General features: G+C 42.0%; 1 protein-coding gene across 2 annotated transcripts; it reads left to right on the plus strand.

Moving 5' to 3' along the window:
- The first annotated feature begins 238 nt into the window (after positions 1–238).
- On the plus strand, positions 239–27,699 carry LOC103120782 (survival motor neuron protein). Of its 2 annotated transcripts, XM_060191241.1 has the most exons (9): positions 239–396; positions 6,341–6,412; positions 11,543–11,662; positions 14,055–14,255; positions 14,951–15,106; positions 23,887–23,991; positions 24,439–24,549; positions 26,423–26,473; positions 27,370–27,699. In XM_060191241.1, the coding sequence occupies exons 1-8, from the start codon at positions 322–324 to the stop codon at positions 26,468–26,470; spliced, it is 888 nt and encodes a 295-aa protein (XP_060047224.1). In that variant the 5' UTR covers positions 239–321; the 3' UTR covers positions 26,471–26,473; positions 27,370–27,699. The 2 variants fall into 2 exon arrangements, with proteins under 2 accessions (XP_060047224.1, XP_007531317.1); XM_007531255.3 differs by lacking the exon at positions 23,887–23,991.

Below are 27,699 nucleotides of genomic sequence, written 5' to 3' on the forward strand. Positions count from 1 at the left end.
ATTCTTTACTGCACTGAGTGCAATATTTCCTAAATTTCCTGAAATGAACACTATTTTGTAATACAATTTGTTGCTTAAACACCCCGTCGAATCATAGTATAAATATACAAAAGGTCAAAATCAAATATTTGACAGGCTTTAGAGACTTAATTAATTAAATGATTAATTAACAAACTCGGCAGATGAGAAGGCGAAGACCAGGCTCAGAGAGAGGCGAGCCCTACCGGCCACCGTGCGCTTCCGGCACCAGCGGCTCAGGTGGCGGAAGTCGTCACTCGGAAGGGACGGGGCCCACGCCGCGTATCCCGCTGCAGGTTCGCCATGGCAATGGGGGGAGGCGGCGGCGTCGTGCAGGAAGCGGAGGACACTGTGCTGTTCCGGCGCGGCACCGGCCAGGTGAGGTTGCGGCTGTCGCTGCCTCCCGACAGTCGCCCAGTGCACTTCCAAGCGGCGCCCGTCGCGCCCTAGCACGCCTCGAATGAGGGACAGAACCTGGCCAGTTGGCTGTGCATCTGGTCCCCTTGCTTCTGCGTGTTTTCCCACATGGGATCCGAACCTCAGCTTCATTCGCTCACCTCGCGCAGCTCGAGCACTTTGATAATTCCGGATCCTGATGCGTCTCGAGCGCTTCTTTACTTTATCTCTCTGGCTGGGGCATGTGCGGGGTAGAACGGGGTGAGTCAGGGAAACCAATTAAGGACCTATTACAACCCAGATTTAGATCGAGGGGTTGACAGGGGAACGCAGCATACTTGGGTTACAGATACTTTTTTTTTTTTTAAGTCAGAGGCAACAGTTTTTGATAACAGGTTTAGTAGTGGACGATTGAGAGAAAAAAAGTCAAGGACCGGAGTGTCCGGATCAGAATATTTTTATGTTTGCTTTAAACCAGAGCTCTGTTCAGTTCTAGTTTATTATTTTAAGGTTTATTTTTTTATCTTTATTTGTTGGATAGACACAGCCAGAAATTGAGAGGGAAGGGGGTGATAGGAAGAGAGACAGAGAGACACCTACAGCCCTGCTTCACCACTCGCAAAGCTTTCCCCTTACAGGTGGGGATGGTGGCTCGAACCCGGGACCTTGAGCACTGTAACTTGTGTGCTCAACCAGGTGTGCCACCACCCAGCCCCCAGTTTTTTTAATTGTCATTTTCTTTTTTTTAAATATATTTATTTTCCCTTTTGTTGCCCTAATTGTTTTTTATTGTTGTAGTTATTACTGTTATTGATGTCGTGGTTGTTGAATAGGACAGAGAAATGGAGAGGGGAGGGGAAGACAGAGGGAGAGAGAAAGACACCTGCAGACCTGCTTCACCGCTTGGGAAGCGACTCCCTTACAGGTGGTGAGCCAGAAGCTCGAACCGGGATCCTTACGCCAGTCCTTGGCTTGGAGCCATGTGTGCTTAACCCGCTGCACTACCGCCCAACACCGCCCGACACCCCCTGGCCCCCAGTTTTAAAAAATGAAGCTACCATTGAGATGAGAAGTCTGTAAGTAAGACAGATTCATATGGAGGAAGGTCAGAAGTTTAGTTTGAATGAAATGGGTGGAGATCTGTATGAGTTCGGTTGAGGAATTCTTAAAAACAATGAATATTGGGGGCCGGGCGGCACAGCAGGTTAAGTGCACATGGCACAAAGCTCAAGGACCTGCTCAAAGATCCCAGTTCGAGCCCCGGGCTCCCCACATGAAGGGGGTCTCTTCACAAGTGGTGAAGCAGGTCTGTAGGTGACAGTCTTTCTCTCCTCTCTGTCTCCCCTCCTCTCTGGATTTCTCTCCTATCCAACAACCGTGACAGTAATAACAATAACCACAACAACAATTTAAAAAAAAAAAGGGCAACAAAAAGGAAAAAAATAGCCTCCAGGAGCAGTGGATTCGTAGTGCAGGCACTAGCCCCAGCAATAACCCTGGAGACAAAAAAAAAAAAAAAAAAAAAATCGGGGGGTCGGGCAGTGGCGCAGTGGGTTAAGCGCATGTGGCGCAAAGCGCATGGACCGGAATAAGAATCCCGGTTCGAGCCCCCGGCTCCCCACCTGCAGGGGAGTCGCTTCACAGGCGGTGAAGCAGGTCTGCAGGTGTCTGTCTTTCTCTCCCCTTCTCTGTCTTCCCTTCCTCTCTCCATTTCTCTCTGTCCTAGCCAACGAAGAATTGCGTCAACAAGGGCAATAATGATAACTACAACAAGGGCAACAAGGGGGGGGGATGGCCTCCAGGAGCGGTGGATTCATGGTGCAGGCACCGAGCCCAGCAATAACCCTGGAGGAGGAAGAAAAAAAAAAATCGGAATAGTGGTAGCGGTTAAGCACATGTGGTGCAAAGCATGAGGACCAGAGTAAGGGTCCCGGTTCGAGCCCCCCGGCTCCCCACCTGCAGGGAAGTCGCTTCACAGGCGGTGAAGCAGGTCTGCAGGTGTCTGTCTTTCTCTCCCCTTCTCTGTCTTCCCCTCCTCTCTCCATTTCTCTCTGTCCTGTCCAACAAAGAATTGCGTCAACAAGGGCAATAATGATAACCACAACGAAGCTACAACAAGGGCAACGAAGGGGAGGGGGGGAATGGCCTTCAGGAGCGGTGGATTCATGGTGCAGGCACCGAGCCCAGCAATAACCCTGGAGGAGGAAGAAAAAAAAAAATCGGAATAGTGGTAGCAGTTAAGCACATGTGGTGCAAAGCGTGAGGACTAGAGTAAGGGTCCCAGTTCGAGCCCCCGGCTCCCCACATGCAGGGGAGTCGCTTCACAGGTAGTGAAGCAGGTCTTCCCCTCCTCTCTCCATTTCTCTGTCCTATCCAACAATGACGACATCAATAACAATAATAACTGCAACAATAAAAAAACAAGGGCAACAAAAGGGAAAATAAATACAAAGAAAATAATTATTTGAAAAAACAAGGCATATTTATAAAATACTTAAAGTTATACACACACATATACTAGAGAAATTGGTATGAAGTGAGAAATTCTTTTTTTAAAAAAATGTTAAACTAAATCATGTATTAATGAGAAAGCTAGGAGAGAAAGAACTTGACATGTGCTGGTACATGTGTTACAGGGGATTGAACTCAAGACCTCATGCTTGAGAGTCCTTTGTGCTATCTCCTGGACCAGAAGAAAAAAAAGGTTTTTTTTTGCCTTCAGGGCTATTGTTGGGGCTCGGTGCCTGCACCATGAATCCACTGCTCCTGGAGGCTATTTTTTTTCCCTTTTGTTGCCCTGTTTGTTTTATCCTTGTTGTGGTTATTATTATTGTTGTTATTGTTGTTCGTTAGGACAGAGAAATAGAGGAGGGGAAAACAGATATGGAGAGAGAAAGACACCTGCAGACCTGCTTCACTGCTTGTGAATCAATCCCCCCTGCAGGTAGGGAGCTGGGGCTCTAACCGGGATGCTTATGTTGGTCCTCGTACTTTTGTGCCTCCTGCACTTAACCCGCTGCGCTACTGCCCGACCCCCAAGAATTTTATATACATATATACATACATATTTTTTAAAATTTTATTTATTCCCTTTTTTTTTTTTTTACCTTGTTTTTTTATTGATGTCGTCGTTGTTGGATACGACAGAGAGAAATGCAGAGAGGGGGGGAAGACGGGGAGAGAAAGACAGACACCTGCAGACCTGCTTCCCCGCCTGTGAAGCGACTCCCCTGCAAGTGGGAGCCGGGTGCTCGAACCAGGATCCTTCTGCCGGTCCTCGCGCTTTGTGCCACCTGCGCTTAATTCTTAATTGGGCTTTTTGGGTGGTTTTTTAAAATTCAATAAACAGGTTTTAGCTTTTTTGTAAACTGATTGGAAAAAAGAAACAACAACACTATCTTGCCTTCCCTGCTTTTATAAACTTAAATCTTGTAATTTGTCGAATTTGTTAATATATTATTGGTTATTCAGAATAGTCTCACGACCTGTTATATTCTGTAGTATTGGCTATTATGTCTCCACTTTAGTTTCTGATTTTGAGCTCTTCCCCACACTAGCTAAAGGTTTGCCAAATTTGTCTTTTCAAAAAACCACTCTAAATTTTTATTATTTTTTTATTTTATTTTATTTTTTTTTAGTGTTTTAGTTTCTACTTCATTTATTTCTTCTCTGGTATTTATTACTATTACTAGTAACTGGGTTTCTTTTTTTATTTGCCTCCAGGGTTATTACTGGGGTTTGCTGCCTGCACTACGCTACGAACCCACTCTTCTACTACGGACTTTTTTTTTTTTTTTGATAGAACATGGAGAAATTGAGTGAGGACAGTGGGGAAGATGGGGAGAGAGAAAGACACCTGCAGACCTGCTTCACTGCTTTCAAAGCGACCCTCCAGCAGGTGGGGGCTGGGAGCCGGAACTGGGATCCTTGCCCTTGGTACTATGTGCGCTTAACCCAGTGCACCATCACCCAACCCTTAACTGGGTTTCATTTGCTCTTTTTCTAGTTTCTCCAGATGTAAAACTGTGGGTGTCTGAGGAGGTCTTCATGTATTAATTTATTAGATTTTATTTATTTATTAGAAACAGAAATTGAGAAGGGAAGGGGAGATAGAGAGGGAAAGAGACCCAGACAACCTGCATCTCTGCTTCACCAGAGCTTTCCCCCTGCAGAGGCTTGAACCCGAGTCCTTGTTGTATTGTAATGTGTGCACTAAACCAGGTATGCCACCACTTAGCCCCTTTAGTTTCTTGATGGAATTATTTATCATTATGAACTTCCTTCTTAGAACAGCTTTTGCTGCATACCCATAACTTCAGGTGTGGTGTATTTCCATTCTGTTTTGAGATATGAGATAGAGACAGCCAGAAATAAAGAGGGAAGCGGGTTATAGAGAGAAAGACTGGGGGTAGATAGCATAATGGTTATGCAAAGAGACTCTCATGCCTGAGGCTCCAGAGTCCCAGGTTCAATCCCCCCACACCACCATAAGCCAGAGCTGAGGAATGCTCTGGTTAAAAAAAAAAAAGGAGTGGGAGAGCGATACCTGCAACACTGCTTCACCACTCAACAAAGCTTCCCCATGCAGCTAGGGACTGGGGCTTGAACTCAGATCCTTATGCTTTGTAACATGTGTGCTCAACCAGGTGTACCACCACCAGCCCCCAATATTTACATGTGGTTTTTTTTTTTTTTTGGATAGAGACAGGGAGAAATTAAAAAGGGAGGGGGAGATAGAGCAGGAAAGAGACACCTGCAATCCTACTTCACCACTTGTGAAACTCCCCCTGCAGGTTGGGACAAGGGCTTGAACCCCCAGGTCCTTGCACATTGTAATGTGTGTGCTCAGCCAAGTGCACCACCACTTGGCCCAGATTTTTTTTAAATTTTGATTCCCTTTTGTTGCCCTTGTTTTATTGTTGTAATTATTATTGTTGTTATTGATGTCGGAAAGAGAAATTGAAAGGGAAGGGGGAGACAGGAAGAGAAAAAGAGAGATACCTATAGCACTGCTTCACCACTCATGAAACTTCCTCTCTTTTAGGTGGATACTGGGGTCATGAACCTAGGGCCTCTCACATTCTAATGTGTGCTTAATGGATGTGCCAACACCTAGCCTGTGTTCTGAATTTCTTTATGTGAAAAATCTTACACACACACACAGCCCCCCATGGTGTGGGAGGTGGTGAAATGGATAAAGCATCGGACTCTTCAAGCATGAGGTCTTGAGTTGGATCCCCAGCAGCATATGTATCAGAGTGATGTCTGGTTCTTTCTCTCCTATTTTTCTCATCAGTAAATAAATAAAATCTTTAAAAAAAAATTCCTACCCCCAATTTGTGAATCCATTCACTGTAAGAATATTCAGTCAGGGGAGTCAGGTGGTAGCGCGGCAGGTTAAGTGTACTTGGCACAAAGCGCAAGGACTGATGTAAGGATCCCAGTTTGAGCCCCCAACTCCCCACCTGCAGGGGAGTTGCTTCACAGGCAGTGAAGCAGGTCTGCAGGTGTCTATCTTTCTCTGTCTTCCCCTCCTCTCTCCATTTCTCTGTCCTATCCAACACAAAATCAACAGTAACAATAATAACAACAAGGGCAACAAAAGAGGGAAAAATGGCCTCTATGAGCAATGGATTCATGGTGCAGGTACTGAGCCCCAGCAATAACCCTGGAGGCAAAAAAAAAAAAAAGAATATTCAGTCAGTACAAAACGATAACTACCAGAATTTTACAAAATCTTTTCTTGTCTAATATTCTATTTTGGATAATAGTTTAAGCATTTTCTTAACTGATGACTATTACTGCAAATACTAGTTCTTTCAAGTCCAGATCCATTACTACCTGGTCTCTCTTGATACTATTTAATAAGCATTGTTCAATGAAATTCATACAAAAATGCATTTTTTTAATTCTTTATACTTTACAGAGTGATGATTCTGATATTTGGGATGATACAGCATTGATAAAAGCATATGATAAAGCTGTGGCTTCATTTAAGGTATGAAAACTTTACTGTTTTCATTATTTCCTTATGTTACTCATTTGACAAATAATAGCATACTTACAGCAAAGTATTAAACACATATTATTCAGTTCTATTTTTGAAGATTAAAAGATAATGTGGGTTACTTACATTAGAAGATGCTTTCCTGGGGGCCAGGCAGTGGCGCACCTGGTTAAGTGCACATACTACAGTGCACAAGGACCTGGGTTCAAGCCCCTGGTCCCCACCTGCAGGGAGGAAGCTTCACAAGTGGTGAAGCAGGGCTACAGGTTTCTCTCTGTCTCTCCTCTACTCTCAATTTCTCTCTGTCTCTGTATGATAATAAATAAAAAAGAAGATGCTTTCCTGAGGGGGGGTAGATAGCATAAAGGTTATGCAAATGGACTCTTATGACTGAAGCTCCAAAGTCTCAGGTTCAGATCCCCAGCACCAGAAACCAGAGCTGAACAGTGCTGTGGTTAAGAAAATTTAAAAAGGGCAGTTCTAGGAAGATGGCGGACTGAGAAGCTGCTAGCAGCGTGTGCTCTGATCACATCTTCTGGAAACGGTTCCAGATGCCACCAGGATGCTGGCCAGGCTTCCCTGGATTGAAGACCCCACCAATGTGTCCTGGAGCTCAGCTTCCCCAGAGACACAACTTACTAGGGAAAGAGAGAGGCAGACTGGGAGTATGGACTGACCAAGTCAATGCCCATGTTCAGCGGGGAAGCAATTACAGAAGCCAGACCTTCTACCTTCTGCAATCCACAATGACCCTGGGTCCATGCTCCCAGAGGGATAGAGAATGGGAAAGCTATCAGGGGAGGGGGTGGGTTATGGAGATTGGGTGGTGGGAATTGTGTGGAGTTGTACCCCTCCTACCTTATGTTTTTGTTCATTAATCCTTTCTTAAATAAAAAATTAAAATATAAAAAAAAAATTAAAAAAGAAAAGGGGGGTGAAAAAAGAAAAGGGGGGTGGGGAGTCGGGCGGTAGCGCAGCAGGTTAAGCACATGTGGCACAAAGCGCTAGCGAGGACCGGTGTAAGGATCCCAGTTTGAGCTCCCGCTCCCCACCTGTAGGGGAGTCGCTTCACAGGCAGTGAAGCAGGTCTGCAGGTGTCTATCTTTCTTTCCCCCTCCCTATCTACCCCCTCTGTCTTCCCCTCCTCTCTCCATTTCTGTCTGTCCTATACAACAATGACATCAATAACAACAATAACTACAATAATAATAAAATGACAACAAGGGCAACAAAGGAAAATAAATAAAAATAAAAATAATTTATTAAAAAAATGCTTTTCTTTAGAAGTTGGTGGCATGCCTGTATGTCATGAAATCCTTATAAATGGAATAGAATTTTAAGTTTGCTTATTGTTGGTTTGTTTTTTTATATATATATAAAGTTTTTGTTTTTTTTTTAATTTATGAGAAAGGAGAGAGAAAGAACCAGACATCTGGCACATGTGCTGCCAGGGATTGAACTCATCGGAACCTAATGCTTGAGAGTCTAAAGCTCTATCACTGCGCCACCTCCCGGACCACTTTTGTTTGTTTTTGACCTGAGACTTCACTCTTCCAGTCAAAGCCTCAGGCATGAAAGTTATTCACATAAATATGTGTAGTCTTCATATGTGAGCTATCAGTAGTATAGTCATACAGCATATACTGATACAGAACACCAAGCAGAGCCCACTTCCTTGCCTTAGTCACTCATAGTAGTACATGATAAATAACAGACCTGTGGGGCAGGAGAGATAATATAATGGTCATGCCTGATTGAGTCCCAGGTTCAGTTCCACACACCACCATAGACCAGAGCTCAGCAGTGCTCTGGTTAAAAAAAAAAAAAAAAAAAAAAAACTTAGTCACAGGCTAGTTAGGAAGATAGATCTCTTTGATACTGCACCTGCTTTTGTCATGTATACCACCCTGGTTCACACCTGGCCCCAACCACAGTAGAGGAAGCTTCAGTGCTATAGTATCTTGTTTATTGCCACCAGGGTTATTGCTGGGGCTTATAGTACCTGATATTAAATTCATCACTACTAAAATCCTTTTATTTTTTTTTTAATAGAGACAGCAGTTGAGAGGGATTAGGGACACAGGTGAGGGGTGGGGAGAGAGAGCACTGCTTTACCACTAGTGTAGCTTCCTGAAGCTACACTATTTGTGTGGTCCAGGTCCTTGAACAACTGGGCCTGTCTCTTTTTCTTTTTTTAAATATATTTTACTTAATTTTCTTTTTTTTAAATTTTTATTATCTTTATTTAGTTATTGGATAGGACTGCCAGAAATCAAGTGAGGAGAGAGAGAGAGACACCTGCAGCCCTGCTTCACCACTCGCAAAGCTTTCCCCCTGCAGGTGGGGACCATAGGCTCAAACCTCGGTCCTTGCACATTGTAACAAGTGTGTTCAACCAGGTGCGCTACCACCTGTCCCCTTATTTTCTTTTGTTTCTTTATTTTTAAATATTTTTTCTTTTTTAAAAAATATTTATTTTTTCCTTTAGTTGCCCTTGTTTTATTGTTGTAGTTATTATTGTTGTTGGATAGGACAGAGAGAAATGGAGAGAAAAGGGGAAGACAGAGGGGAGAGAAAGATAGACACCTGCAGACCTACTTCACCACCTGTGAAGCAACTCCCCTGCAGGTGAGGAGCCAGGGGCTTGAACCAGGATCCTTAAGCCGGTCCTTTTACTTTGTGCCACTTGCATTTAACCCGCTGCGCCACTGCCTGGCTTCCTTTTTTTTTTTTTTTAAAAGATTTTATTTATTTATGAGAAAGATAGGAGGAGAGAGAAAGAAACCAGACATCAGTCTGGCACATGTGCTGCCGGGGATCGAACTTGCGACCTCATGCTTGAGAGACCAAAGCTTTATCAATGCGCCACCTCTCGGACCACTGGCTTCCTTTTTTAAAATTTTTTTTATGTTTTATTTATTTATTTTCTCTTCTGTTGCCCTTGTTTCTTTCTTTCTTTCTTTCTTTCTTTTTTTTTTTTTTGCCTCCAGGGTATTGCCGGGGCTCTGCCTGCACCACGAATCCACTGCTCCTGGAGACCGTTTTTTTGCCCTTTTGTTGCCCTTGTTTTTTATCATTGTTGTGCTTATTACTATTGTTGTTATTGTTAATGTCGTTGGATAGGACAGAGAGAAATCGAGAGAGGAGGGGAGACAGGGGGAGAGAAAGATAGACACCTACAGACCTCCTTAACCACCTTTGAAGCGTCTCCCCTGCAGATGGGGAGCCGGGGGCTCGAACTGGGATCCTTACACCCGGCCTTGTGCTTTGTGCCACGTGCGCTTAACCCACTGCACTACCGCCCGACTCCCTGCCCTTGCTTTTTATTGTTGTAGTTATTATTTTTGTTGTCATTGTTATTGGATAGGACAGAGAGAAATTGAGAGAGGAGGGGAAGACAAAGAGGGTGAGAGAAAGATAGACACCTGTGTACCTGCTTCACCACCTGTGAAGCAACTCCCCTGCAGGATCTTTACTCCCATCCTTGCACTTCGGGCCACATGTGCCTAACCCGCTGTGCTACCACCTGACTTCCCTTATTTAATTTTCTTTAGTGAGAGACACAGCAAAGTACTACTCAGCTTTGGTTTGTGGTGGTGCTGGGGACTAAACCTGGGACATCAGAGCCTCAGGCATGAGAGTTTTTTGCATAACCATTATGCTGTCTCCTCAGCTTTTTTCTCTTTCTGTCTGAAAAAGTCAACTTGGAGCAATGAAGCTCTGGCAATGACAAAGACAATAAAATAGAAAGAAGATAAACAAAATTTGTCAATGCCATGCTTTCCAATTTGCATTTAGACTATAAGTGTACAACATAGGGTTATCATGCAGACCGTAACATTCAGATTACAGTGAAAGTCTCTGTGGTCCACGTTGTTGATACTGCAGGAATATAAGCAGAGGAAAATTATCGATGGAGGGTTATTTTTAGTCATCTTAATTTTGAGGTGTAGGTAGACATTAAGAATGTGGCCACTAGATGGCAGGGGTAGATAGCAAAATGGTTATGCAAGGACTCGATGATGCCTGAGGTTCCAAAGCCCCAGGTTCAGTCACCCCACTACCATAAACCAGAGTTAAGCAGTGCTCTGGTAAACAGAAATAATATTAATGAAAATAAATCATTAAAAAAAAGAGAGAGAAATTGGTCATTAGAAAAGATAGATTGGGGCCAAGTGATGGTGCACCTGGTTAAGTGCTCACAGTACAGTGAGCAAGAACCCAGGTTCAAACCATGAGAGGTGAAGCAGGGCTGCAGGTGTCTCTGTCTCTCTCCATCTCTATTTCCCCCTCCCCTCTTAATTTCTCTGGGTTAAGCACACTGAGTTAACATCATACGAAGTGCAGAGACCCGAGCAAGGATACTGGTGCGAGTTCCGGGCTCAAGCCCCCGGCTCCCCACCTGCAGGGGAGTTGCTTCATAGGTAGTGAAGCAGGTACACAGGTGTCTATCTTTCTCTCACCCTCTTTGTCTTCCCCTCCTCTCTCAATTTCTCTCTGTCGTATCCAAAAAAATGAAATAATGGCCACCAGGAGTAGAGGATTCATAGTGCCAGCACTGAGCCCCAGCAATAATCCTGGAGGCAAAAAAGGAAACAATTTGGGAGGCAGGTGGTAGCACAGCGGGTTAAGCGCATGTGGCGCCAAGCACAAGGGCCTGCGTAAGGATCCCAGTTCCAAACCCTGGCTCCCCACCTGCAGGGGAGTCACTTCACAAGTGGTGAAGCAGGTCTGCAGGTGTCTTACCTTTCTCTCCCCCTCTCTTGTCTTCCCATCCTCTGTCCTATCCAACAATAATGACATCAGTAACAACAATAACTACAACAGTAAAACAACAAGGGCAACAATAAGGGAATAAATAAATAAATAAATACTAAAGGGGGGGTACAATTGGCCACTAGGAGTGGTGGATTCGTACTGCTGCACAAGCCCCAGCAATGAAAGGGGGGAAAACAAGAAAAGAAGAAATAATATCTTCAAGAGCAGTTTCTGTAATCTGTGGGATGGTGAAAAGAATAGAGATTCTCTGATGTGGTGACACCTTCAAAATAGTGTATAGTAGTAAATGAATCATATTGTCTATCACTCTGTGATACATACATTTCTATTCATATTTTATAGCATGCTTTAAAGAATGGTGACATTTCTGAAGCTTCAAATAAGCCAAAAGTCACACCTAAAAGAAAACCTGCTAAGAAGAACAGAAGCCAGAAAAAAAATACCACAACTCCCTTAAAACAGGTAACTTAAATGACAGGTTTGTCTTGTGGTGCTGGAGATTGAACCTGCAACCTCAGAGCCTCAAGCATGAAAGTCGTTTGCATAACCATTATGCTGTCCCCCAGCTCCAAATACTGAAATTTAACTTCAAATAATTTCTTTTGAGTCTTTGGGCTGGGCTCAAATCTGGGGCGCCACATGTCAAAGCAGCACACTATCCAACTGAGCTATTTTGGTGGCCCTGGTGTGGTGAGTCTTACACACCTGTGCAGGTGTGAAACTATTGGGCCCCCCCTTTTTTTTTTTTACTTATTTTTAATTTTTTTATTTTTTATTTAAGAAAGGATAAATTAACAAAACCATAGGGTAGGAGGGGTACAACTCCACACAGTTCCCACCACCCAATTTCCATATCCCGCCCCCTCCTCTGATAGCTTTCCCATTCTCTATCCCTCTGGGAGCATGGACCCAGGGTCTTTGTGGATTGCAGAAGGTGGAAGGTCTGGCTTCTGTAATTGCTTCCCCGCTGAACATGGACGTTGACTGGTCGGTCCATACTCCCAGTCTGTCTCTCTCTTTCCCTAGTAGGGTGGGTCTCTGGGGAAGCAGAGCTCCAGGACACATTGGTGGGGTCTTCAGTCCAGGGAAGCCTGGCCTGCATCCTGATGACATCTGGAACCTGGTGACTGAAAAGAGAGTTAACATACAAAGCCAAACAAATTGTTGAACAATCATGGACCCAAAGCTTGGAATAGTGGAGAGGAAGTGTTAGGGGGATACTCACTGCAAACTCTAGTGTACTTCTGCTTTCAGGTATATATTTTGCAGTAGTTTATGGATACATGTGAACATATACTCTCTCTCACAGAAACTGGTATATATCTAGGTTTTGGGACTTTGTTAGACAGTGAGCCACCTGGGATGGAATTAGAGTATACTATGAAAGGAAAGATCTCACCCGAGTAATGAAGCTGAAGGGTTGTCATTCCACATGTGAAGTCTCTGGACACAGTCTGAAGTGAAGCATGTTGAGGTGGCAATCGTTGCGTTGTTTTTTTTTTACTTATTTAACAGTAAAATCAGAGTATTGCTCTTGCATGTGGTGTTGGGGATTGAATCTAGAACCTTATGCTTCTAAGCTCTGTGTTCTACCATAGAGCCATCTTCCACAACCCATATGATTTTTGCCACCAAAGTTATTGCTGGTAACATTTTGTTCCCCCCACCCACAGACAATAAGAGACAGGGAGGGAGAGAAAGAGAAGACAGGAGAGATACCTAAAGGCACTAAAGCTTCCCCTTAGAGATGGGGACTAGGGTCTTGAGCCTGGCCACTTATTTTTACATGGTAACACCCAGCCCCACAACCCAAAGCTTATGATGCTATAAAAGAATGCTTGATAAATTTTTTAAAGGATAAAGGAAATAAATTAAGCTCACATTCATCACTACTAGCATAAGAACTAGTTTCCCACAGCAATGCTTAATTATAACAGTAGACCTGGGGGAGTTAGGCAGTAGCGCAGCAGGTTAAGCACATGAGGCACACACAAAGTGCAAGGACCAGCGTAAGGATCCCAGTTCAAGCCCCTGGTTCCCCACCTGCAGGGGAGTCGCTTCACAGGCGGTGAAGCAGGTCTGCAGGTGTCTATCTTTCTCTCCCCCTCTCTATCTTCCCCTCCTCTCTCCATTTCTCTCTGTCCTATCCAACAACGACAACAATAACCACAACAACGATATACAACAAGGGCAGCAAAAGGGAAAATAAATATATATATATTTTTTAAAGTAGACCTGGAAGTTAAATATTTTGGTGTCTCATTAGTCATTTTATTATTATGACGGGGAGAAAGAACCAGTGTTTTATTAGTATTTTGTACCATGCTAGAGTGCTGAATACATAATTTTTTAAAAAATATATTATTAAACTTTTTTTAAAAAACAAATTTATATGACACAGAAAGAACCAGAGCATCACTCTGACATGAGTGGCACCAGGGATCAAACTCAGGTCCCCAGACTTGTGAATTCCACACCTTATCCATTGCACCACCTTCCAGGCTACACTTCACACACTTCTTTTCTCTTCTTCAGAATAGATAGTGAGATCGGTTATGTTATGTCCACTTAATAGAGAAAAAGACTCAAATGCAACTAAGAAACTCATCCATGATTATGTAAGTAGACTTTTTCTAATGTAGAGTAATAAATGCTATGACTACATATATGGCAGAATTATATTTACATTAGAATTCAGATTTCTGTGCTTTTAGTTATAAGCATGTTCACTGTATCATTTCTTCCAGACCAGTTAGCCAGAGGCTCTTTGTCCTCTACCAAACCCCAATGAATTGTAAGTTCCATTCTTTTGAAAGACGTATATGAGTGCTGTTATCTTTGGCTTCTTTTATAGTGGAAAGTTGGTGACAAATGTGCTGCCATTTGGTCAGAAGACGGCTGCATTTACCCAGCTACTATCACTTCAATTGATTTCACAAGAGAGACCTGTGTTGTCATTTACACTGGATATGGAAATAGAGAGGAGCAAAACCTGTCTGATCTACTAACCTCAACCTCTGAAGTAGCTAGTAGTATAGAACAGAATGCTCAAGAGGTAAGGATACAAACAATTAGAAGTCTAGCAAGCAGAGGCTAGATGTAAAACAACAGGACAGCTATTTGTCATTTTAGTCTGCTGATACATGAAACTTTTCCTTTTTTTTTTTTAAGATTTTATTTATTCATGAGAAAGATAGGATGAGTGACAGAAAGAACCAGACATTAGTCTGGTACATGTGCTGCTGGGGATTGAACTCGGGAACTTGTGCTTGAGAATCTTTTTTTTTTTCCTTCGTTGGGGGATTAATGTTTTACATTTGACAGAGAATATAACAGTTTGTACATGCATAACATTTCTCAGTTTTCCACATAACAATACAACTCCCAGTAGGTCCTCTGTCATCCTTTTCCAGGACCTGTATTCTTCCCCCCTACCCACCCCAGAGTCTTTTACTTTGTTGCAATAGAAATTTTTCTTTTTTAAAACTTATTTATTGTATTTATTTATTGGATAGAGATAGCCAGAAATCAAGAGGGAATGAAGGGAGAGAGAGAGAAAAGAGACATCTACAACACTGTTTCATCACTTGTAAAGCTTTCCCCCAGCAGTGGGGGATGGGGGCTTGAACCCGAGCCCTTGCGCACTGTAATGTGTGCACTCAATCAGATGCACAACTACTAGCCCCCATGAAAGTTTCTCAATGACACCTTTAGAACAAAAATGCATTTATTATTTTTTTCTCTTTAAAGAATGAAAATGAAAGTCAAGTTTCAACAGATGAAAGTGAGAATTCCTCTAGATCGCCTAGAAATAAAACAAATAATGTCAAGTCAAAATCTGCTCCTTGGAACTGCTTTTTTCCTCCACCACCTCCCATGCCAGGATCAGGTCTGGGACCTGGAAAGGTAAAATTCTACTCTGGATCAGTGTTCTAGGAAGTTAATATTGCAACATCCATCCCCTCCATTAAGTGAATTGTATGTAGCCTTCCCCATGAAACTTTTGTGACTTCCTATAGATGTTAAAAGTCCACTTTCGAGAATTTTTTGTAAAGGAAGGAAAATAGTAATTCATACTAGTTTATGATGACATTCCCAGCAAATTTTTGTGCAGTGTTAGGTTTTAGAATTAGTTAAAGGTTTTTAAATGCTAATAAGTGTTTTAAATTTTACGTATTTTGTTTTGTTTTTTTACCAGTGGCTCAGCTCTGGTTTATGGTGGTGCTAGGGATTAAACCTGGGACTTTGGAACCTCAGGTATGAGAATCTCTTTGCATAACCATTATGCTATATACTCTTACCCTGTTTTAAAATTTATTAATGAGAGAGAAGAATGAAAACCAGAGTATCACTGTGACATAATGCTCTGCTGGGAACAGGGTTTTTATGTATGCCAGCCCTAGAAATAAAACAAATAACGTCACTGAGCCACCTTCCCAGCCTTTAGTCTAGTAATTTTGCAAACTTAAATTACAAAGTATAATAACACTTGTTCTATTATTTTGAGAGAAAAAGAGACCAGAGCAATGCACTTTTATTATATGTGGTGCTAGGGACCCAGCCCACGGTCCAGCCCTGCAAAACATGCATTCCTGTCCACCGAGTCACAGCTTCTGACTTACTAAAAGTCTCGCACTGCTTTATCATCCATTATTCTTATAGTTTCCCACATCACTTTTTTTAAGATATGTAAAAATTAAAAGAGAATGCGGTATTAACACTAACCATGATAAAGTGCTGAAGAGAACCATTTTATTTTAAGATTTTATTATTAATGAGGAAGATGGGATGGAAGAGAAAGAACCAGACATTACTCTGATACATGTGTTGCTGACTGAACTCGAGATCTCATGCTTCAGAGTCCAGTGTTTTATCCACTGTGCCATCTCCTGGACAACTATTGATCTTTTCTACCTACAGAGACCACACTTATGCAGTTCCACTGCTCCTGGTGGACTCTCCTCCCCATGCCCCCTTTCAGTTTCAGGTAGAGACAGAGGAATGAGAGACAGAAAGGGAGAGTGAAGGAGAGTCACCACAGCACAGCTCCATGGTTCATGAGGCTTCCCCTGATGCAGCAGGAGGTGCCACAGCCTCCGACCCAGGTGCTTATGTATGGTAAACTGTGTGCTCTGCTGGGTGAACTATTGCCTCTCCAAACTTTATAAAGTTTGGGTGTTACTTTAATTTATGGTTATTTTGCTTTCAGGTAGCAAGTCAATATTTATTCTTTTGCCATCAGGGCTATTTCTGGGGTTTGATGCCTGCATGATGAATTCACCACTCCCAGAGGCCATTTTTCCTTTATAATTATGATAGTGACTGATAAATAGGGCAAGAGAAAAAGAGAGACACTTAAAACCTATTCTGCTTGTAAAGCTTCTCCCTGCAGATTGGTACTGGGTCCTTGAGCATAGAAATGTGTGATTTACTAGTTTTGCCATAACGCGGCTCCAACAAGTCAACTTTTAAAAGTTGTTGTTGTTGTTGTTTTTAATATTTATTTATTTATTCCCTTTTGTTGCCCTTGTTGTTTTATTGTAGTTATTGTTGTTGATCTCGTTGTTGGATAGGACAGAGAGAAATAGAGAGAGGAGAGGAGACGGGGAGAGAAGGATAGACACCTGCAGACCTGCTTCACTGCCTGTGAAGCACCTCTCCTGCAGGTGGGGAGCTGGGGACTCAAACCAGTCTTCTTACCTGGTCCTTGCTCTTTGCACCATCTGCGCTTAACCCGCTGCACTACTGCCGACTCCGTTTTATTTTTTTGTTGTTTTTAACACAAGAAAGAAAAGGCAAGAACCAGAACATCGCTCAGGCATATGCAACTCCCAGGATTAAACCTGAGAATTCATACAACCAAGTCTACAACTCCACCTACTTTGACATCTCCCATGCTGCAAATATAAAATATGTGTGTCTATGGGATATTAGGGGGCCAGGCAGTAAAGCAGTGGATCCCATAGGGTAGAATTTGGGATTGAACCTGGAACCTCAGAGCCTCACGCATGAAAGTCTTTTGTATAACCTCAATCCAGATTTTTTAAAAAAATTATAAGTCGGGAGTCGGGCGGTAGCGCAGCAGGTTAAGCACAGGTGGTGCAAAATGCAAGGACTGGCGTAAGGATCCCGGTTCGAGCCCCGGCTCCCCACCTGCAGGGGAGTTGCTTCACAGGCAGTGAAGCAGGTCTGCAGGTGTCTGTCTTTCTTTCCCCCTCTCTGTATTCCCCTCCTCTCTCCATTTCTCTCTGTCCTATCCAACAATGATGACATCAGTAATAATTACAACAATAAAACAACAAGGACAACGAAAGGGAATAAATAAATACTAAAAAAAGAATTATAAGTCATATTATGAAACCCAAGTAGATTTGTCCCTATGTAGTTTTCTGCTTTTGTTTGAAATATAAATCTGTGATTCTTTTTTTTTTTAATTTTTAATAATTATTTTACCTTTTGTTGTTTTATTCCTGTAGTTATCGTTGTTGTTGTTGATCTCATTGTTGGCTAGGACAGAGAGAAATGGAGAGGAGGGGAAGACAGAGAGGAGAAAAAGATAAACACCTGCAGACCTACTTCACTACTTGTGAAGTCACTCCCCTGTAGGTGGGGAGCCAGGGCTCGAATTGGGATCCTTAGGCAGGTCCTTGCACTTCGTGCCATGTGTGCTTAACCCACTGCGCTACCACCTGACCCCCTCTATTTTTTCCCTTTTGTTGTCCTTGTTGTTTTATCGTTGTTGTGGTTATTATTATTGTTATTAATGTTGTTGTTGTTGGATAGGACAGAAAGAAATGGAAAGGGGGAGAGAAAGATAGACACCTGCAGACCTGATTTACCGCCTGTGAAGTGACACCCCTGCAGGTGGGGAGCCGGTGGCTCAAACCAGGATCCTTGTGCCATGCTTGTGCTTCGTGCCATGTGCACTTAACCTGTTGCACTACTGCCCAATCCACAAATCTGTGATTTCTTTTTTTTTTTTTTTAATTTATTTCTTTATCGGGGAATTAATGTTTTACATTCAACAGTAAATACAATAGTTTGTACATGCATAACATTCCCCAGTTTCCCATTTAACAATACAACCCCCACTATGTCATTTATCATCCTTCTTGGACCTGTATTCTCCCCACCCACCCACCCCAGAGTCTTTTACTTTGGTGCAATACGCCAATTTAAATCTGTGATTTCTTTACTGAAGGGTATGATACTTTAATTTTATTTTCATGAGAAATGGAAGAGAGAGAGAAAAAGAACCAGACATCCAATGCTACCTCCCAGACCACTTCAGGCAATATTTTATTTTATTTTTATTTTTGCCTCCAGGGTTATTGCTGGGGCTCAGTGCCTACACCCCAAATCCACTGCTCCTGAAGGCCATTTTTCTTCCTTTTTGTTGCCCTTCTTGTTTTGTATTATTTATTTATTTATTTATTTGCCTCCAGGGTTATTGCTGGGTCTCTGTGCCTCCACAAGTCCACTGCTCCTGAAGGCTTTTTTTTTTAATATTTATTTATTTATTTTCCCTTTTGTTGCCCTTATTTTTTAATTGTTGTTGTAGTTATTAGTTTTGTTATTGATGTCGTCGTTGTTACATAGGACAGAGAAATGGATAGAGGAGGGGAAGACAGAGAAGGAGAGAGATAGACACCTGCAGACCTGCTTCACCACTTGTGAAGTGACTCCCCTGCAGGTAGAGAGCCAGGGGCTCGAACCAGGATTTTCACTTGGGTCCTTGCCCTTTGCACCACGTACACTTAACCCGTTGCGCTACAACCCAACTCCCACCTAGAGGCTATTTTTTCCCTTTTGTTGCCCTTGTTTTTTTTTTTGTTTTTTTTTTCTGATTTTTCTTTTTATTGGGGAATTAATGTTTTACATTCAACAGTAAGTACAATAGTTTGTACATGCATAACATTCCCCAGTTTCCCATATAACAATAAAACCCCCACTAGGTCCTCTGAATCCTTCTTGGACCTGTATTCTCCCCACCCACCCACCCCAGAGTCTTTTACTTTGGTTCGATATGCCAATTCCATTTCAGGTTCTACCTTTTTTTAATTTCTTCCTTTATTTCCTTTTTGACCCAGAAGTTGTTAAGAAGTGTACTATTGAGCTTCCACATTTTGGGACTGTTACTAATCTTTTGTTGATTGTTAAGTGTTAGTTTAATTCCACTGTGGTCTGAGAAATGCTTGGGATGATTTCAATGCTCTTGAATTTGCTGATGCTGTCTTTGTGGCCTAACATATGATCTATCCTTGAGAATGACCCATGTGGATTTGAGTAAAATGTGTATTCCAGTTTCTTGGGATGAATGACTCTGAAAATGTCCAATAGTTCTAGTTTATCTATCTCTTCATTTAGCTCTCTTATGTCTTTATTGATTTTCTGCCTGGATGATCTGTCAAGTTGAGAGAGTGGGGTGTTGAAGTCCCCTACTATGACTTTGTTGCTGTTAATATATTGCTGTAGCTCCTTCAGTAGAAGTTTGATGTATTTAGATGGCTTCTCATTGGGTGCATAGATGTTAATAATTGTTAAGTCCTCTTGATTGACTGATCCTCTGAGCATTAAGTAGTGTCCATTCCTATCTTTTTTAATCTTATCTATTTTAAAGTCTATCATGTCAGATATGAGAATAGCTGTTCCTGCCCTTTTTTGTGGGTCATTGGCTTGTATGATAGTTTTCCATCCTTTCACTTTAAGTCTATGTTTGTCTTGTTGAGTTAGGTGGGTTTCCTGTAGACAGCATATTGTTGGGTTGTGTTTTCTGATCCATCTTCCTACTCTGTGTCTTTTAATAGGTGAATTCAGGCCATTGACATTTATTGATATCAAAGACTGAAGATATTTTAACACCATTCTTGTAGAGTTTTAGAGTGTTTTGATATATGTCCTATTTGTGGTGGTCTGATTGTTTATAGGAGACCTTTCAGAACTTCTTTCAGGGCAGGCTTGGTGATAGTTGATTCCTTCAACTGTTGCTTGTCTGAGAAGGTTTTGATGCCTCCATCTAGTCTGAATGACAGTCTAGCAGGATACAGTATTCTTGGTTGAAAGCCTTTCTCATTGAGCACTCGATAGATATCTTGCCATTCTCTTCTGGCCTGTAGTGTTTGTGTGGAGAAGTATGCTGCTAATCTTATGGGTTTTCCTTTGTAGGTGACTCTTTGTTTTTCTCTAGCAGCCTTCAGGATCCTTTCTTTATCCTTATTCCTTTCCATTCTAAGTATGATATGTCTTGGTGTCTTTAGGTCTGGGTTAATTCTGTTTGGGACCCTCTGGGCTTCTTGAATCTTTATGTCTTTGATGTTGTCTAGACTAGAGAAGTTTTCAGCTACTATGGCCTGGAGAATGCTTTCTTCCTCTCCTTCTCTTTCTTCCTCTGGTAAGCCAATAATGCGTATATTGTTTCTTTTGAAGTCATCCCATAGGACTCTGTTGTTGTTTTCAGCATCTCTTAATCTCTTTTTGAGATCTTTTACTTCTTTTTTAGTTGTCTTTAATTCATCCTCGATTTTTCTAATTCTGTTTTCAGCCTCATTGATTCTATTCTCTCTGCTCTCTACTGTTTTCTGGAGTTCATCAATTTTGTAACCTTGTTCTGATACTGTTTTAGCTTGTTCAGCTAGTTGTGGTCTTAGCTCAGCTATTTCAGCTTTCAGCCCTCTAATAACCTTGAGATAGTGTTTTCTTCCAGAGTCTCATTTGTTATTCCTGTATTTCTGATTACAATTCTTTCAAACTCTTTACTCACTCCTGTGATTATTTCCTTAGCTAATGTTTGGATGTTGAACTCATTATTTTGTGCTTCACCCTCTGGGGGGCTTTTAGCTGGACTGTTGTCCTGGTTAGTTTCTCCAATATTTCTTCTTGTTGGTTTACCCATTTTATATATTATGTTATGAGTTCCCTCTCTTAGTACTTTTCAAATTACTGATTACTATTTCCTGGATTGACTTGTGTCTAAGTAAAGTAATTAAAGGGTTCATAGTGGTGGAAATTAACAGTTGTTTCAATAGTATTTTAATCCCTGAGTTGGGGCTCAGTGATTTAAAAGCCTCTTTTTTTTTTTTCTTTGTAGGCTATGGGACCCTGAGGGCTTCTAAACTATAAGTAGGCTTCTTATCTTAATCACTGACTCCTGACCAAGAGATAAGGCAGCATGTGGCAGAGATAGTCCGGTGGTTATGCAAAGAGACTTTCACAGCCCCACAGCTATGCCACTGAGGTATAGGTCTTCTCCTGAGTTTCCTGGTTAGATCTCTGTCCCCCAGTGTCCCTCCCTGCCGCTGCTCCAGATTCTGAGGGCAGTAGCAATGGAGACTCAGAGTTGCACTTGGTGAGTCTCTGGGGAGTCCTCTCCTCCCTTCAGCTGTCCCCTTGTTGGTGGAGCAGACTGGAGGTGGTGTCTCAACTGACAAACCGCCAGACTGTTACCAGCCACTTAGTCTCTTCCTTGGCTCCTCTCTGCCACCAGGCACACGAGTTTGCACTCACCAGTGATTTGGTGGGTTCCTGTAGTTGTTCTAGTCCTATCTTGTTTCGGTTCCAGGTGGTCTCCTTTGGTATTCCTAGTTGATCCCAGGAGAGGACAGGAGAGGAGAGAAACAGATCTGCTGCTGCTCGTAGCCCTGCCTCCAGACAGGATCGCCCTTGTTTTTTTATTGTTGTTGTGGTTATTGTTATTGCTGTCATTGTTGGATAGGACAGAGAGAAATTGAGAGGGAAGGGGAAGATAGAGAGGAGGAGAGAAAGATAGACACCTACAGACCTGTTTCACTGTATGGAGGGACCCCACTGCAGGTAGGAAGAAGCTGGGGGCTAGAACTGGATCCTTCAGCTGATCCTTGCGCTTTGCATGTGTGCATTCAACCCACTGCGCTACCTAACGCCGACCCTCATATTTTAAATTTTTATCAGATCGTTACTCTGAGAAAAGCTGCAGAGCCCTGAGATTGAACCTGAGATCTTGGAACTTTAGGCACGGAAGTTTTTTGTGTGACCAGTGTTGTCCCCCAGGTTCCAGGCAATATATATATTTTTCTTTTATTATCATACATGGGGCAGGGAAGATAGCATACCATATTTTCATCCCAGAGGCCCCACAGGTCACAGATTCAGTCAACAGCACTACTGTATGCCAAAGCTAAGATGTGGTCTGGTCTCTTGTTTCTCATAAAAATAAATGACATCTTCTGGGAGTCAGGCAGTAGTGCAGTGGGTTAAGCGCAGGTGGCGCAAAGCACAAGGACCAGCGGAAGGATTCCGGTTCTAGCCCCCACCTCCCCACATGCAGGGGAGTCGCTTCACAAGTGGTGAAGCAGGTCTGCAGGTGTCTATCTTTCTCTCCCCCTTTCTGTCTTCCCCTCCTCTCTCCATTTCTCTCTGTCCTATCCAACAATATCAATAACAACAACAATAAAACAAGGGCAACAAAAAATATATATATTTTTAAAATTAAATGAAATCAGGCAGGGATATATAGCATAATGGTTTTGCAAAGAGACTCTCATGCCTGAGGCTCCAAAGTCCCAGGTTCAATCCCCTGCACCACCATAGGCCAGAGCTGAGCAGTGCTCTGGTTAAAAAAAAAAAAAAAATGAAATCCTTTCTTTATATGACATGTAAAGATAGCTCACATGGACAGTGCACCTGCTATGTTATGTACTTCACTGGGGGAATTTTGGTGCTCTGGCATCTTACCTTCTCTCCCTGCCTCTGTCTCTGTGTCTCTCTTAGAGAAAAACAAAGACTTTAATCAATGAGACCCTGGTGACAACTAAAATAGAGTGATTAAAAATTTTTTATCATGAACTCTAAATACTTCAGGGGCTGGGGAGACAGCATAATGATTATACAAAAGACCTTCATGCCTAAGACTTTGAGGCCATAGGTTCAGTCCCTAGCACCACCATAAACCAGAGCTGAGCAGTGCCCTGTGGATCTATTTCATTAAATAAATTAAATATTTTTTTAAAAAATCTTTCACTAATGATTTCTTATTGAGGTTTATATTTCAGTTTTTAGCATGATTACACCACTTAACTTTATATATAAATGTGTCTTATTTTTTCTAATATTGGAGAGCTGGTTTTTCTTAAGTGAGAGGTTTGCTAGCTTTTTCAAGTTTAACATGTGAAACTTGAAGGAAGTCCAAAAAAAAAACAATCATGCATTTTGGCCAATGAGATTGTTGGGGATATAATCTCTTAGGTTTTTGTTTTTTTTTTAACTTTTTTTTGGGGGGGAAATTAATGTTTTATATTCAACAGTAAGTACAATAGTTTGTACATGCATAACATTCCCCAGTTTCCCATATAACAATACAACCCCCAGTAGGTCCTCTGAATCCTTCTTGGACCTGTATTTTCCCCACCCACCCACCCCAGAGTCTTTTACTTTGGTTCGATGTGCCAATTCCATTTCAGGTTCTACTTGTGTTTTCTTTTCTGATCTTATTTTTCAACTTCGGCCTGAGAGTGAGATCATCCCATATTCATCCTTCTGTTTCTGACTTATTTCACTCAACATGATCTTATGATTGAAATATCTTGTTACATATATTATTCTGGGCATTTAATTGGATTCATTGATATTGAGAGTCTTCCTTCTCCTCCCTCATTCCTCCTTTTCCTCCTTCTCTTGGTAAATTTAATTAATCTTTGGAATATTCTTCACAGCCAGGTCTAAAATTTGGTGGCCCGCCGCCGCCGCCACCACCACCACCTCCACCTCCACCTCACTTCCTTTCATGCTGGCTACCTCCATTTCCTTCTGGACCACCAGTAAGTACAGGAGAATTATTTGGTTTAAGTTTTGCTTTTATAAATAGTTTGTGGCTTAGCAGAATATAAGTGATTAGGGAGTCGGGCTGTAGCGCAGCGGGTTAAGCGCAGGTGGCGCAAAGCACAAGGACCGGCATAAGGATCCCGGTTCAAACCCCGGCTCCCCACCTGCAGGGGAGTCGCTTCACAAGCGGTGAAGCAGGTCTGCAGGTGTCTATCTTTCTCTCCTCCTCTCTGTCTTCCCTTCCTCTCTCCATTTCTCTCTGTCCTTTCCAACAACGACAACAATAATAACTACAACAATAAAACAACAAGGGCAACAAAAGGGAATAAATAAATAAATAAAGAATACAGCTACTGTTCAGCGTTCTCTAAATAAAATGGATCTCTAGATCTCATTGTTTGTTGTTTTTAGACAATCTTTAAAATATGTTTCTCCATTTGCAGATAGTACCCCCACCACCTCCCATGTGTTCAGATTCTCTTGATGATGCTGATGCTTTGGGAAGTATGTTAATCTCTTGGTATATGAGTGGCTATCATACCGGTTACTACATGGTGAGTAATTGCATAGCATCTTTCCTGACAGTCACTCTTTGGTTGTGTGACTTTATTTTACTTATAACTAAAAAGTGTTAGATGCTAGGTTTGGAAACTACCGTAAAACTTAAATCTGCTAGGGCCGGGTGGTGGTGCACCTGGTTGAACACTGTGGTGAACACACACTACAGTGTTCAAAGACCCAGGTTCAAGCCCCTGGTCCCCACATGTAGGAGGAAAGCTTCATGAGTGGTGAAGCAAGGCTGCAGGTGTCTGTCTGTCTCCCTCTCCATCTCCTCCTTCCCCTTCGATTTCTGTCTCTATTAAATAAATAAAGATTTAAAAAAAAAGGGGGAGTCGGGCAATAGCACAGCAGGTTAAGCGCACGTAGCACAGAGCTCAAGGACTGGCATAAGGATCCCAGTTCGAGCACCTATCTCCCCACCTATAGGGGAGTCGCTTCACAAGCGGTGAAGCAGGTCTGCAGGTCCATGGTACTGTGGGATTCACCCATGTGGTCCTCATTTTGATTTGGGACCACATGCACAGCCAAGGCATGCATGTTTCCCCATGAAGTATTTTAAGCTCTAGATTTTTTTTTTCTTTTAGATTTATATATGAGAAGGAGTGGGGGTGAGGAGAAAATCCGAACATCACTCTGGACATGTGATGGTGGGGATTGAAATGTAGACTCTGCTTGAGAGTCCAGTGCTTCTGGGCCACATTCTAGAAATTGTTTATCAGTGCTTTACAGAAACACAAATGAAATTGTTAATCAGTGCTTTACAGAAACACAAATGATAATTTCTCTCTTTTTTTCTAAAGTTATTTTATTTATTATTGGGTAGAGACAGAGAAATTGAGATAGGAGGGGGAGCTAGAGAAAGAGACAGACACCTGCAGCCCTGCTTCACCACTCGTGAAACTTTCCCCCTGAAGGTGGAGGCCAGGGGCTCAAACCTGGGTCGTTGGGCACTGTAGTGTGAGTGTTTAACCAGGTGCACCACTGCCTGCCCCCTCTACGCCCCCCCCCTTTTTTTTTTACTAGAGAACTGCTCAGCTTTGGTTTATGGTGGTGTGGGGAATTGAACCTGGGACTCTGGAGCCTCAGGCACGAGAGTCTCTTTGTGTAATCATGCTATCTACCCTGCGCCAATAATTTTTTAAAAAATATTTTGTTTAGTGAATAAGTCACTAGTAGTTTTATTATAAAAACTGAATATGGTACAGTGTGTATTTTAGTTCACAACAATAAGGTATAAATGAGCTCAGGAACACTATTAGACAAAAAAATGAGATAACTACCTAATTATTCACTTTAGATCACTTTTAGTATGTATTCAAATACTCTGAACCTATTTGCTGGTGATACTTTGTTAAATAGAGTTAGCAAGGGAGTTACGCAGTAGCGCAGCGGGTTAAGCGCACGTGGCGCAAAGCACAAGGACCAGCATAAGGATCCTGGTTCGAGCCCCCAGCTGCTGGTGGTGAAGCAGGTTTGCAGGTGTCTTTCTTTCTCTTCCCCTCTTTGTCTTCCCCTTCTCTCTTGATTTCTCTCTGTCCTACCCAACAACAACAACAACAATAATAATAAACACAACAATGATTAAAAAAAACAGTAAGGGCAACAAAAGGGAAAAAAGTTACCTTTATTTGATAGAGACAGCCAGAAATCAAGATGGAAGAGAGAGGGAGAGAGAGACACCTGCAACACTGCTTCACCACTCATACAGCTTTCCCCCTGTAGGTGGGGATCAGGGGTTCGAACCTGGGTCCTTGTGCATTGTAACATGTGCATTCAACTATATGTGCCACCAGCCGACCCACAAAGTATTTATATTTAAAGAACTTATATGCTGTGTATTTTAATTCCTTTATTTTGTTCTTACAGGGTTTCAAACAACATCAAAAAGAAGGAAGGTGCTCACATTTCAATTAAGGAGTAAGTTTGCTATTATTATAAAAGTGATCTTTTACATTTGTGTGGATTTTATAGTTTGTGAAAAACAAATGTTTAAAAATTGAAATATTAAAAAAGAAAAGTTAATTTAGAACAAGTATTTATTTATTTATTTATTTATTTATTTATCATCTCTGCCACTTCAAAGCTCTAAACTGACTTTTTCAGAGAAAGAAACTACAGGCAATAAATTTCCTTTATTTTGGTGAGGGCTAATAAGCATTTGGCAAAGCAGCACACCATCTAAGCATATTTGGATACCATTGGTGATTGTATCTTTGATAACAATGTCGCCTCGCAGTTATAGTGCCTTACAACAACAAATGGAGCTGTTAGCTCTGTGGGTCAGTGGTCATTCTCAAGTTGCCAGCCTCGTGTCATCCCAGTGTTCTCCTGGAGCTTGAGAATTTGCTTCTAGTCAAAAAGGGGATTATACCAAAGTGTAAATACAAGGAGGCAAGAATTTGGTCATGTCCAAGAGTTTATTTTTTGTTTACTGTACTTCAGCTCTTTAACCAGTGTACTGCTCAGCTCTGGCTGTGGTGATGCTCTGATTGAACATGGGACTCCACCTGTTTTCTCTGCAGCCCAAGATTAGTTTATTAAGGAGAAAGAACCAGAACATGCTCTGACACATGCGGTAGCAACTGCCTCTCAGGACTGCTTGCATGCAAGCTCAGCCACTTCTCTTGGTTATTATGATTTTATTTTTAAAATGTGGTCCAGGAGATGGCACAGTGGATAAAGTATTGGACTCTCAAGCAGGAGATCCGGAGTTCAATCCCCGGCAGCACATGTGCCACCAGTCTGGTTCTCTTTCCTCCTAGCTGTCTCATAGAATTATAGAACTATATCTAGACTCTCTCTTTCAAATTCAGGTGCAGCTCTCTCTCAAGAAGAATGGTATTTTGATGTGCCCTGGCTGATGTGAACATCATCATTTTCTTCGTAGTTGGGTGGCACCATCACCTGCATTTCTTCTTCTTGTGATTCATGCTTAAATAACCAAGGAATTTCTAAGGAATTATGAGTGTGAATATTGAACAATGGAAATGTTGAGTGATTAAAAGAAACTCAGTGTCATTTATATGCAGAAAAGTCAATCTGTCAAAGTATCGATTGCTCACAATTATATATTGTAACTTTATTAGTATGTTAAGCTTTTTAAAAATACCTTTAAAAATAAATGACAATTTTTTTAACCTTGA

The sequence above is a fragment of the Erinaceus europaeus genome, chromosome 5, assembly GCF_950295315.1.
Source record: "Erinaceus europaeus chromosome 5, mEriEur2.1, whole genome shotgun sequence".
NCBI lineage: Eukaryota > Metazoa > Chordata > Mammalia > Eulipotyphla > Erinaceidae > Erinaceus > Erinaceus europaeus.

Bases quoted from the DNA above. Each gene is read 5' to 3' on its own strand.
- LOC103120782 (XM_060191241.1), top strand. From the start codon at position 322: ATGGCAATGGGGGGAGGCGGCGGCGTCGTGCAGGAAGCGGAGGACACT. The intron at 397-6,340 runs GTGAGGTTGCGG...TATACTTTACAG, and splicing joins TCCGGCGCGGCACCGGCCAG to AGTGATGATTCTGATATTTG. The intron at 14,256-14,950 runs GTAAGGATACAA...TTCTCTTTAAAG, and splicing joins TAGAACAGAATGCTCAAGAG to AATGAAAATGAAAGTCAAGT.